The sequence below is a fragment of the Sus scrofa genome, chromosome 4 (genome assembly GCF_054392235.1).
Source record: "Sus scrofa isolate SSC_HxYL_T2T_F1_AM1 chromosome 4, Sscrofa_HxYL_maternal_Yorkshire_Landrace_v2.0, whole genome shotgun sequence".
NCBI lineage: Eukaryota > Metazoa > Chordata > Mammalia > Artiodactyla > Suidae > Sus > Sus scrofa.
This window is the reverse complement of record NC_139386.1, coordinates 82,918,769-82,931,599: the sequence shown is the minus strand read 5'-3', so window position 1 is coordinate 82,931,599 and position 12,831 is coordinate 82,918,769. Positions and strand designations below refer to the sequence as shown.

The following is a 12,831-nucleotide window of genomic DNA, read 5'->3' as shown; positions in this document are numbered from 1 at the left end:
CTTGCAATCATTTTATTAAGATTTCTCCTGGAGAAGCATTAACACAGTAAACATTTGTAAAAGCGCCACAAAATTAAAACCAATCAGTGAAACAATCATGGAAGAACAGGTGACTACTGGTGACGGGGAGGTTGGGGGAAGGGGTCTTTCCTAGAAGGAAGGGAGGGAGGGGTTGATTGCTACCCTGCTGAGGGGAAGCAGGCTGGCCTCCTGCTCTCAGGGGGTAGAACTTGAAGTATATGATGGGACATAGTCTGGCCTGTTTCTGTTCCTGAGAGGGTGACACTGATTAGGAGGCTAGGAGACAGGATGCTTCTGAATTAGAAGGTGGTCCAGGCTCAGGCCCGGGGGGTAACAGCAGGGGAGACCGAGGGAGAACGCAGGTGAGAGGCTCAGTGGTTGCCATGGCCACGCAGCATCGTCAGCAGGCAGGCTCGTGTCAGTCAAGACAAGGTCAAAAGCAGACGTGAATCTCTTAGGTGCCATATGTGTCTCTGAATTAAAGGCCAGAGGGAATGGAAAGATAGCTGTGACCTGGGACACATGCACCTCTGCTCCCTTGGTTTAGGAATTTGAGATGAGTTCTGAGATCGTGCGGGGTAAGGAGTTCCGTGAGGATTCTTGTTCTCTGGCCTCTCCAGGCATCTTAGGTCACAGAGAGCTTGGGAGATATCTAAACTGCTGCCGATCAGCCGTGTACATACATGTGGACGTGTACACACTCAGAGGGCAGAAAATGGTCTTTTTAATACAGAAGTGCAGCTGATTGTTATGCTGCCTTTGTGTGTGGCTTTAAACCCACTCAGTTCCCTGCTCCTCACTTCAGCGTCATATAAACCCTACAGGACCTGACCCTGAGTTCAGGTGTCAGTGACTCCATTTTTATTTCTGGGTATGTGTTTTCTTATTCTGCAGAGTTTCTATTTACCTAATATCATTTTTGAACCTGTCATCTAAATTTCGAAGATATTGAGGAACTTCAGATTTTAAACTCTGAATCCCTGATACCCCCCAATCTGAATCTCCCAGTGTATGTTTCCATTGTCCATTTTATCTCCTGGTTTTCTGAATTCTATTTACTTCTGCCTCCTTGTATGGCTTCTCAATATCACAGATAGGGTAAATGTTGCATATAACAATCATGCATGTGACTTCAGGCTCCAAAGTATGTGATCTTCCTCCAGAGAGTGTTTACTTTTTTTTTTTTCCTTTCTGTCTTTTTGCCTTTTCTGGGGCCACTCCCACGGCATATGGAGTTTCCCAGGCTAGAGGTCGAATCAGAGCTGCAGCTGCCAGCCTACACCACAGCCACAGCAACTCGGGATCCGAGCTGCATCTGCGACCTACACCACAGCTCACGGCAACACTGGATCCTTAACACACTGAGCAAGGCCAGGGATCGAACCCATAATCTCGTGGTTCCTCGTCGGATTCATTAACCACTGAGCCATGACAGGAACTCCAGAGAGGGTTTACTTTTATTTCTGGCAGAATAAAATCAGAAGTACAAGTTAGTCCCAGTCAGGATATAGTGTTTGTGAACTAGGCTCCAATCTCTGGAGGCCTGGCCTGTTCATTGTTTCGTCTTATTCTGATGTTGCATCCTACTGAGATTTTTCTTGGAGGGAACTGAAATCCAACATGCATTGCTTAAACCTTTGAATCTGCTGGGACCCAGCCTCTCAGGCCTGAGGACCGGGTTTACGAGGGCCAGAGCCTGCAGTGGGAAGTGGCCCTGAAGGGCTTTTCTTCCACTTGGGCTAGGCTGCTTCTGTCTTTGAGCTACTTGGTAACATTAAAACACCCTCTTAAACGGTTGTATCCTCATTTTGGGTTTTTGCCTCTTTTATCCCCAGTGTTCCTGGGAGTAGTGTTGGTCGACGAGCTTGTCCACACCGCTGTGTTTGAGAAGACTCCATTTACCAAAACCCAGCGTCTCTTTTTGCCTTTCATATACAGCTGACCTTGAACAATGTGGGGTTAGTGGCGCTCACCGACCGTATAGCAGTGGAAAATCTGCATATAACTTCACGGTTGGCCCTCGGTATCCACCACGGTTCCTCCATAAATGCAGCCCCACATCTGTGGACTTAGCCACCCAACCCTCCAGGGTCACACAGGCGTGTATTGTTTACTGTTGTGAAGAAATCAGCGTAAAGCTGGACCGCCACCGTTTAACCTGTGCGGTTCATGGGTCAGCTGCCCTAGAGTTCTTTCCCACGGCTTCTCTGTCCTGAGTAACAAACACCGTACTCCGTGATACACAGCCTCACCAGCTGCTGGGGTTGTGACATAGCTAGATGGTTGGCTCCCTGACCTAGGGGGAAACAGGGTAAAAGTTGAGGCGGGGTCAGCCTTTGCGGGAGGGTCCCAGCCAGGCTTCTGACTGAGTGCGTGCATCTGGGATGGGGCAGGAGAATTTGCATTTCCATCAAGAGCCAGAGTCACTGATGCTGAGGAACCAAGGACCACACTAGCACAGGGAGGCCAGTCTGCCTGTCTCTCTGTCCCTCTATCTTCACTCTGGCTGAGGAAAAAGTGAAAGACAGCTTGGTGGACACTTGGCAGGAAATGTGAAGGACACAGTGTGCTACAGTTATTATGCTCCAAGAGTTTACTGTTTGCTTCCTTTTAATTCTCGATTATGAAGATGTTGTTACTTGCTACATTGCATCCTCCTGAATACCTCCTTCTCCCTTTTGCTCCCCCCAGAGCCCTAGGGGTGCATATGTAAGGACTGTCACTAAACGCGGCCAGTGCCAATAGAGATGGCAGTGCGTTGTTGTGCGGGTTCCGACACACTGATTCTAAGGTTTCTAGGAAGCAGCAGAAGACCCAGGATGGCTGACGTGATATGCAAATGTACACTTTCAAAAGTCTAAATACCAACCAGCTTCACACTTTACTACGAAGCTGCAGCAGCCAAGGCAGTGCAGTGCTGGGGGAGAATAAACAGACAGATCAGTGCAACAGAAAGAAGAGCCCAGACTTATCATCACCTGAACTTGGACAAAGGAGTGAAGGCAGTACAGTGGGGCAAAGCTAGTCTTGTCAACAAATTGTGCTGGAAGGACTGGACATGACATCCAGCCACATGCCAAAAAAGTGGACCTGGACACAGAATTTGTACCCTTTACAAAAGTAGCTCTAAAAGGATCACAGTCCAAAATGTAAAATGCAAAACTCTAAAACTCCTAGAAGACAGCATAGGAGAAAATCAAGATGACCTTGGCTCCGGTGATATTTGAGATGCAATACCAAAAGCATGATCTATGAAAGAAATCATTACTAAACTGACCTCCATTAAAAGTAAAACCTTTGGGAGTTCCTGTTGTGGCACGATGGAAAAGAATCCGACTGGTATCCATGAGGATTTGGGTTCAATCCCTGGTCTTACTCAGTGGCTTAAGGATCCAACATTGCTGTGAGCTGGGGTGTAGGTCACAGACACGGCTCAGGTCCTCTGTTGCTGTGGCTGTGGTGTAGGCTGGCAGCTGTAGCTCTGATTTGACCCCTAGCGTGGAAACCTCCATATGCCACGGGTACGGCTCTAAAAAGCAAAAAAGAAAAAAAAGAAAAAGTAAAACCTTTGCTCTGTGAAAGATAATCTCAATAGAATGAGAAGACAAGCCACAGATTGGGAGAAAATATTTGCAGAACACACATTTAATAAAGGACTATTATCTAAAATATACAAAGAACTTTTGAAATTCAACAGTAAGAAAATAAAAACCTCTATTTAAAAATGGGACAAAGACATTAATAGATACCTATTAATAGACATTAATAGATATCTCGCCAAAGATGATGGATGGCAACTAAACATACGGAAAGATGCTGCACCTCAGTGTCATCGGGGAGGTGCAAACTGAAGAGCAGTGAGGCCCCACTGCACCTGATTAGAACGGCCGGCATCTAGAACACTGACATCACAAATGCTGGTGGGAGCGTGGAGCCACAGGAACGCTAGTCACTGCCATGGGAGTGCAGGGGGTACAGCCACTTTGGAAAATAGCTTGGTGATTTCTTACAAAATTAAGTGTACTTTTACCATGCATTTCAGCAGCCACACTTCTTGGTATTTACCTGAGTTAGTTGAAAACCTTTGTCCACACAAAAATACACTACGTTATTGTGTGTAGCACTTTTATTTGTAATGGCCCAAACTTGAAAGCAAGCAATTTGGCCTCTGTAGGTGAAAGATTAAACAACCTGAGGTACTGTAGGCAAGGGGATACTATCCAGTGCTAAAAAGAAATGAGCTCTCAAGCCATGAAAAGACATGGATGAGACTTAAACGTGCATTCCTAAGTGAAGGAAGTCAATCTGAAAAAGCCACACACTCTATGATTCCAGCTATAGCCATTCTGGAAAAGGCACAATTAGGGAAAGAGTAGAAGGATCATTGGCTTCTAGGGTTTGAGTAGGAAGGGATGAATGGGCTGAGAGAATTTTTAAGGCAGTGAAATTATTCTGTGTGATACCCTGTTGGTGGGTGCATGTCACCATACCTGTGTTAAAACCTATAGAGTGTGCGACACCGAGAGTGAACCATAATGTAGTGTACAGATTCGGGTGATGATGTGCCTGTAGGTTGGCAGTTGTAACAAGGGTACCATCTGGTGGAGGATGTTGATAGCGGGGGAGGTACAAAGACAGCTCCTCGTCAGGGCTGGGGGCCTGCAGCCAACCTCCGCACCCTCCACACAGTTATGATCTGAACCTGCAGCTGCTCTAAAGAATAAAGTCTGTTTAAAACAGGAAAAATAAGGTAACAGAAAATGACAAAAAAATGAAAGAGTAAAATGTTACTGTGCAGCACAGCTTTCACATATAGGGCCTATTTTCATGCGTTTTCACGTGTTTTAAATGTGTCATTTAAAATAGTTCAGCAAGTTTATGCAAATCAAAACTACAATGAGGAGTGTCCACTGTGGCTCAGCAGGTTAAGGACCTGACATAGTCTCTGTGAGAATGCGGGTTCGATCCCTGACCTTGCTCAGTGGGTTAAGGATCCGGCGTTGCTGTGAGCTGTGGTGTAGGTCACAGACGTGGCTGGGATCTGGTGTTGCTGTGGCTGTGGTGTAAGCCAACAGCTGCAGCTCCAATTCAACCCTTAGCCTGGGAACTTCCATATGCCTCCAGTGCGACCCTAAAAAGCCAAAAAAGAAAAAAAAATGACATCACCTCACTCTTGTGATCATGGTTATTATCAAAAGATAAATAATAAGCATTGCTGAGGATGTGAAGAAAATGAACCATTGCACACTGCGTGGGGAAGGGAACTGGTGCAGCCACAGCGAGAAACAGGATGGAGGCTCCTCCAAAACTAAGACTAGAGCGAACATGTGACCCAGCAGCCCCACTCCTGGGTCTGTTTTCAAAGGAAATTAAAACAGGATTTTGAAAAAATGTTTACCCTCCCATGTCAATGGAGTATTATTGATAACAACCAAATATAGAAATAGACTGTCAACAGAGTAATGGATAAAGGAGACAAGAGGTACAGATGTGCATTTGGAATATTATTTGGCCAAGAACATGAAGGAAATCCCTCCATGTGTGACAACACAGATGGCGCTGAATGGTGTTATGTTGAAAGAGAAATACAATGAATGCACAGTGTCACTTATGCGCAGAATAAAAAAATAAAGTCAAACTCACAGAAACAGGGTAGGAAGTGGTTGCCAGCAGGTGGGGGTGGAGGAAATGGGGAGAGATTGGTACAGGTGTGAGATGAATGAGGCCTGAGGACAAAATGCCTAATGTAGTGACTGCTTGATAACACTGGATAGTAGATTTAAAATTTGCTGGGATATTAGGACTTAAGTGTTCTCACCTATATATGTATATATATATTTTTCAGTATCATATATTTATTATAAATATGTATGATGATGGATGTGTTAACGAGATGGGAAGAATTCATTCACAATACATGTGTATATCTAATCACCTTAATATCTTACATTTTTATCTGTTAATTCATACCTTGATAAAGCTGAGGAAATAGGCAAGCTTCCTAAATATTTATCTAAAGAGTGTACGACATGGTCGGTGGTTTTCTTGTCCTTTTATGTGTTTGGAAAATTATTTCCTTTAATTCTACTTGCTTCAAAAATGTTCTGTCTGAAATATCTTTAAGCCTATATTCTTCATATGTTACTTTTTAAAGTAAGATTAAGTGATACAATTTTTCTTTAGAGTTATTACTTGCTGTGACAAGTGTAGGAAGAATTTATTGAAAACGCATTATGTCTCCTCAACCATATAATTATTTCACAACAGTCACAGTAATGATGAAAAACAAAACGTGCCTTTTGACCTGTCTCCAGAACTGGGGACAGACCTTTTCTGTGGCATAGAAAACAGTAGGGTCAGTCTTTGACCTGGAGAGCAGGGCTGAAGATCCCATAATCCGATTTTTATTAGCTATGTCCTCAGCTCATTTCTCAAAGCTACACTCAGTTCAAAAGAATAAAATAGTATTCAATGATAATTCTTGAAAAATATTAGTATCTCAAACTTAGTATTTCAGCTTCCAGCTAATTATAATGGTGGGAAGAGACAGCAAACAGTCTTAGGAAGCTCAAGCAGTTCCTTCTTATGAATAAGTATACCACTCTATTCTCTCTCTCTCTCTTTTTTTTTTTTTTTTTCCTTTTTGTCTTTTTAGGGCTGCACCTGCAGCATATGGAAGTTCCCAGGCTAGGAGTCAAATTGGAGTTACAGCTGCCAGCCTACACCACAGCCACAGCAATGCCAGATGCGAGCCATGTCTGCGACCTACAGCACAGCTCACAGCAACGCCGGATCCTTAACCCACTGAGCGGGGCCAGGGATCGAGCCCTGCCAGATACTATGTTGGGTTCTTAACCCACTGCACCATCATGGGCATTCCAGCCTCACTTTTAAAATAGCACACAATGTGTATTATAGCATAAGCTAGGTCAGAAAAACGGAACAGGCAGCAACTGGCTCCCACAGTGTCTTCCTCCCCGCTCACAACCGGCTTCCTTGCCTCTAAGGTAACTAGAATCCTGACAGTTTGGCTAACAGTTGTCTTGCTTTACTATAGCACTTTCCAACTAAGAACGCATTCCTTACAGCAGCACAGATTGTCACTATTCATCCTCAGAATCTACTGGAGGACACAGGATTTATTAATCTTTAAGCCGTTTGTATGTGGTTGGGACTAACGACAATAATAAAATCAACAACTACAAGGAAACTTTCCATGCGTGTGCCCCAGGGCACAGGTGCCCACACTGGGTTGAGTTTATTAGAAGGATCAAAGCCTCAGCAGCTGTATATGAGCTTCTACGTTTCTACACACCCTCATCAAAATTTGACATTTTCTGTCGTTTTAATTGCAGCCACTCTGGAAGATGATATGCAGGAAATTCAGTGTTTTTAAATTGCATCTCTTGTAGCTTGATGGTTTTAGGTCTTATGTTTATGTCTATAATTCACTGGATTGATTTTGTATATGGTGTGAGATAAAGGTCCCATTTCATCCTTCTGCATGTGGATGTTCATTTCTCCCAACACCACCTATGGAAGTGACTGTCCTCGCCCCAGCGTGTGCTCTTGGCGTCTTTGTCAGGGAGGAGTTAACCACACGCACAAGTTTCTTTCTGGATCCTCTGTTCTGTTCCGTTAGAGTCTGCATCCACGTTTCCGCCAGTATCTTACTGTTTTGATTACTGTAGGATGTCACTGGGATTTTAATAGGCATTGGATTGCCTCTCTAGGTCACCTTGGATTAAAATATTATGGATATTTTAAAATATGAATTCTTCTGCTCCATAAACATTGATGTCTTTCTATTTATCTGTATCTTCTTTAATTCCCCTCATTAATGTTTTATAGTTTTCAGAGTACATGCTTTATTGTTTAATGTTTCATAGTTTCTGCCTCTACAGTTAAGTTTATTCCTAAGTATTTTATACTCTGTTGCTACTGTGAATGAGACTGTTTTCTTTATTTAATTCAAAGACAATGAATGGGAATTTTAAAATCAAGAATAGCAAAATGGAACAAAATTAAGGATCAACATGCAAATTCAAAAAGAAATGAAAGCAATAAAAAAAAAAAACCTTTGAATCACGTTTTAAGAGCAGGTATAATGTTCCCAAAATTTTAATTGACTGTTTCTGGGTTTTTAACTTCATTATCTAATACATTTCATATTTTTGCCATAAACGATCTTAGCAAATGTTCTAAATAATCTGCTCAGTCATCTCTGTTGGAAGGTTGTCTGCCTTTGAAGGAAAAAAAAAAAGGTAACTTTCTTTATAACATGAAAACAAGATAGAACATATTGTGTCTAGTATTAACAGTCAATAATAACCACAGAGTCGTCTTTACATTGCTAACAGGGACCTGTGTAAACCTGTTTAACTTTTTGCCCCTCCTGTCTAAGGGCTACTTTTATTATGCAGATCACAGGGTCAGCCGTCCCTCTGCATCTGCAGAGGACTGTTTCCAAGCCCCAATGTGGTACCAGTATCCGCGGAGCTCAAGCTCCACCATCTGCTCTCCACATCTGCAGATTCTCCATTTGTGGACTCAAACAACCACAAATCATATCATCATGTACGACCCCATGGATACCAAGGGCCAACTGTACTATATTAATTGGCATCATAAGATAAGACATTCGTACTTCCTAAAGCAAAAGAATCTCAACATAATGGTTGTTCTGGCAACAAATAGCACAGGAGATACGTACAATCTACTTCTGAATACTTGTGTATGTGAGTCTGAGTTAATGGTGATGCAGAATGTAACTCCATCTAGCTCCCTATAATATTTCTCAGATTGAGGACAACTTATTAGTAAATAGAAAAAATGTTTTCCCGTGAAACATAAACACAAAGTTAGACTGGTGATACGCGATAAATTAAAATATTTCCCTTCTCCAAATATATTTATCAGTTGAAAAAAAGCAGGGGCCCATTGTTGTAACTTTCAGACTTAATCCATCAGTATAAATACAGATACCTAAAATCATACTAAATATAGTTCAGTACTATTAAATCATGAAAAGGAAGATAATTTGGCTGTGTATGAAATTCTGGACTGGTGGTTGTTCTCATTTTATACCTTGAATTTAAGTTCTGTCATATTCTGGTGTTCACTCTTTCTCTGGAGAAATCAGCTTTCATTCTGTGAAGGTAATTGTTTACTGATAAATGCTGATGGAAATGTAAACTCTTGGGAGTGGTTCACACTCAAATATTGAAGGTAAACGTGGTTAATATTGGTTTTGCATCAGTGAATCTGATAATTTCATGAGAGCATTAAAATAGCACAACATATGAAACATGCCCAGAAACCACCTGACAGGAGAGTCTGACCTGTAACCCGAACCGTTCCCTTGCAGATCGTCTACATGGGCTGGTGTGAAGCCCGCGAGCAAGACGCCCTCCAGGACCGTGTGTACCTGCCCACATTTCTCGCCCTGAGGGGCTCATGTCTTTACAAGTTTCTGGCACCACCAGTAAGTGTTTTGTCTAATATCCTGTACTTTCCCCATATTATCACCACAGAGTGGCATCAGTTTAGCAATAACAAATGATATAAAGCAATACATTTTGAAAATAAGATACAGAAAAAAAAAATAGAAAGCCATCCAAAGGTTTCTGGAAGTATCTGACTAAGATATATGTCTTGGCATTAAACATTTACTTTATAACCCTCGAAAAACCTAGAAGCCGTTTCTGTTTAGGCGTTTATGATAAGCAGAATACGTTTATCTACAGGACACAGGTTTGTCCAGATCAAATAGTAGTTTGATAACCTATTATATCCCCTATCTAGTCATTCAGCTGTATGTTAAATTTGTACGGAAACCTATCGCACCTAAGGTTATACCTTACGTGAGAGTAGATTCTCAATAAATGTTTATTGAATAGAAATAGTACATGCCATACCGACCACTTACAGGTGTAATAATACATAGAGTCTTGGAATTATCAGGTTAGACTTACTATAATCTTGACTATCTATATCTACACAAAGTTTAAAATGCCTGGAAGACAGGAAACAACAAATATTTTTATCTTTTATATTTTCCCTTCTCTGAATAATTTATAGTGACTAGACAGACAAATATGTGTTTCAAACACAGATAAGTGAGCAGCTTCATTGTAGCATCTGGTGCCTCACAGTGTTCTAAACTTAGAGTGACTTCCTCATGTAAACTATGTCTTCCTTAAAAATCAAAGGGAGCATTGATACGGCATCTGGTGTCCTCCGTGTGTAACAGGTGGTACCAGGAGCAAGAGCTGTTACATGTGTGAGGTATGAACACTTAGTATTTATATGCAGAGAATAAACATGCTATTTAAAATACATCAGGATACCAGGCAGAGGGACATTTTTGCATGTAACATAAAGTGTTGGCTGAAGGAGGCAGAGAAGGGGTGTGACACTGGGAGGGAGGGGCAGAGACCCGGGGGCGAGGACGTCCGGAGGAACGCTGCGCGCTGAACAGCAGCTCGGGGCGTGTGCGGACGCTCCGCACCGGTGCCGTGTTTTGTAAGGAAAGAGAAAAACAGGGGCTCATTTTCTGACATAAATGATGGACCCCTTTCTCATCTGTTAAAGGTGACCACATGGGACTGGACCCGAGCTGAGAAAACGTTTTCCGTTTATGAGATTATGTGCAAGATTCTCAAGGTAGGATCAGCAGGTAGTGATCAGTCGTGATTGTTCTAGTGGTTTTCGTCAGCCGGCAGGGGTCCAGGGGTGGTTCTTGAAGACAACCCATGTGTGGACGGGAGGCAAAATACGAGGTAAAGCAAAGGAAAGTATGTGAGAGAGGCCAGAGCGCAGAGGAGTGCATGGGTGCTTGCCCCCTGCTTAGGTGATTCTCAGCCAGACTCCAGGGTCCTCGTGTGGGAGGGAGCCGGGGGCTGGTCAGAGCCCACTGCAGGTGCTGTAGCAGGGCCACCTGGAACTGTCTGAACTTAGACCTCAGTTATCACCGTGGTGGTTTTTGTTTGCTTGTTTGTTTGCTGTGTAAAGTATGGAAGAGGAAAAATTTGGATAAGACTTGGAATTAGAAAATGCAGAAAATATAAAGACCCATGCAAAGGAAGGTTGTGTAAATATCTGTATCTTTAATCTCAGGGTGAGGTTACCTCTCTGGGTATGGAAACAAACATACAATTTTTTTTTAATTTATTTTTTTTTATTTTCCCACTGTACAGCAAGGGGGTCAGGTTATCCTTAGATGTATACATTGCAATTACAGTTTTTTCCCCCCACCAAACATACAATTATTACAGAGTGATTACATATCTGTGCTATGCACGGGGGTGTTGCAATGGGAAGTCACTGAGAATTCTATAAAGTTCCAAGTAGGTTCTGTGGCCATGTTTAAGAATCAAAGTGGGAATAATTTATAAAACCTAAGCAGTAATCCACATTCAGTTTCTGTTCTAGGGTCTGCAGCCTTGGAAGTACTACAGATTGATAATTAAATCCTGGTGAAGGTTAACTTGCTTGTGTAACCAAGGAGTACCAAGTTCCCTGTGTTTTATGTCAGTTCTCTCTCTTCCATTTAAAGACTCGGTAAAGTAGAAAATGCTGAAACAATTACAGCATAATGAATTGAATCAAAATTGTCTGAAGACAGAGAGACAAAAAATGTATGATTACCTCAAAAGTATTCATAATTTTTCTTCCTTCCAGAAGAATCCTAGATTAAAGCTGACAATTGCAAGAGCACAGGTGCTGAATAAAAATATAGGCTGCTGCTTGCTCGTCACCGTGTGTGGCTTTGTTTCTATAATGCGACTAACAGAGGGAAATTCTGACACACTTGAGCATAGGCTTAAAAGTTGCAGTTGCAGCTGGCAACTCCTAAAAGACATGCCAGCCTCTGAAGGAAAGGGGGTCCGACAGTCAGGGAGTGACTGCAGAAGCAGCTAATGAGATAGTTTTCTGATGGAATTTTTAACCAACAAAAAGGACTAACACAATTAAAAAGAAAGAGTGAAAGAGAGAAAGAAGGCAAGAGGAAGGCAAAAGGGACTGAGAGAAGAAAGAGAGAGGAAAGCTAAAGAGAGAAATTCAGGAATGAAACTCCCTAACGGTTCATTTGTCCACACCCCATCTGTGCATTGAAACAGCTTTCTCATAGTCGTATCCAGCGCACATTTCTAAATTATCAGTTAGTCTTAAGTTATTTCCCCCTCCTTAAAAACAAAGACAAAACAATGTAAGAAACAAAACCAAAAAACTACTTGGTGTTTATATCCCTTCCTTAAAAATAAATAAATAAAGCTGCCTGAACTTTTAAGCATAATGCAGCCTATTATATTGCTTGAAATAAGGACAGTTTTAAAGGCGAGACTAAGGGTTGTGCCTGGCTCCAAATAAACACTCAATATTATATTTCTCTTTGCTAAAATTATTTGTGCAAAGTTAGGATTATAAGGTTTAAATCCGCCTTATGTAAAAATATGACAAGATCTTTTTCAATTAGTATTCTTTAAAAATGGCTTTTTGGTAGATTTTTAAATATCCCATCATTTAGCCGTATTTTTTAACCAATCCTTTAATTCTGCCATTTAGATAGCTCTGGATTTGATCCACCAGACATATCACTGTAAGCACTCTTTGATTTATTTAGCAGATACTTTTGAGTATTGCCCTAGACCAGAGAATCTGCCAAGCACTGTATGGCTGGAAACAAAGGCAGAAAAAGCTCCTGCTTTCAGTGAACTTACATTTTATTCAGGTGACTCAGATGTTAAGGAAATGTAAAAGGACACAATAGAGAAAAAACAGATAGCAAAGAACTGATTTTTGCTCACA

At 41.8% G+C, this 12,831-nt stretch overlaps 1 protein-coding gene across 12 annotated transcripts in view; it reads left to right on the top strand.

Moving 5' to 3' along the window:
- Positions 1-12,831, top strand: part of SNTG1 (syntrophin gamma 1) — a 449,457-nt gene that overhangs the window by 393,153 nt on the left and 43,473 nt on the right. For all 12 annotated transcript variants that reach the window (XM_085021222.1, XM_085021223.1, XM_085021225.1 and 9 more), the window contains 2 exons: positions 9,389-9,505; positions 10,615-10,686. In XM_085021222.1, coding sequence (XP_084877348.1) covers positions 9,389-9,505; positions 10,615-10,686 — 189 coding nt within the window. The remainder of the gene's footprint in view (positions 1-9,388; positions 9,506-10,614; positions 10,687-12,831) is intronic.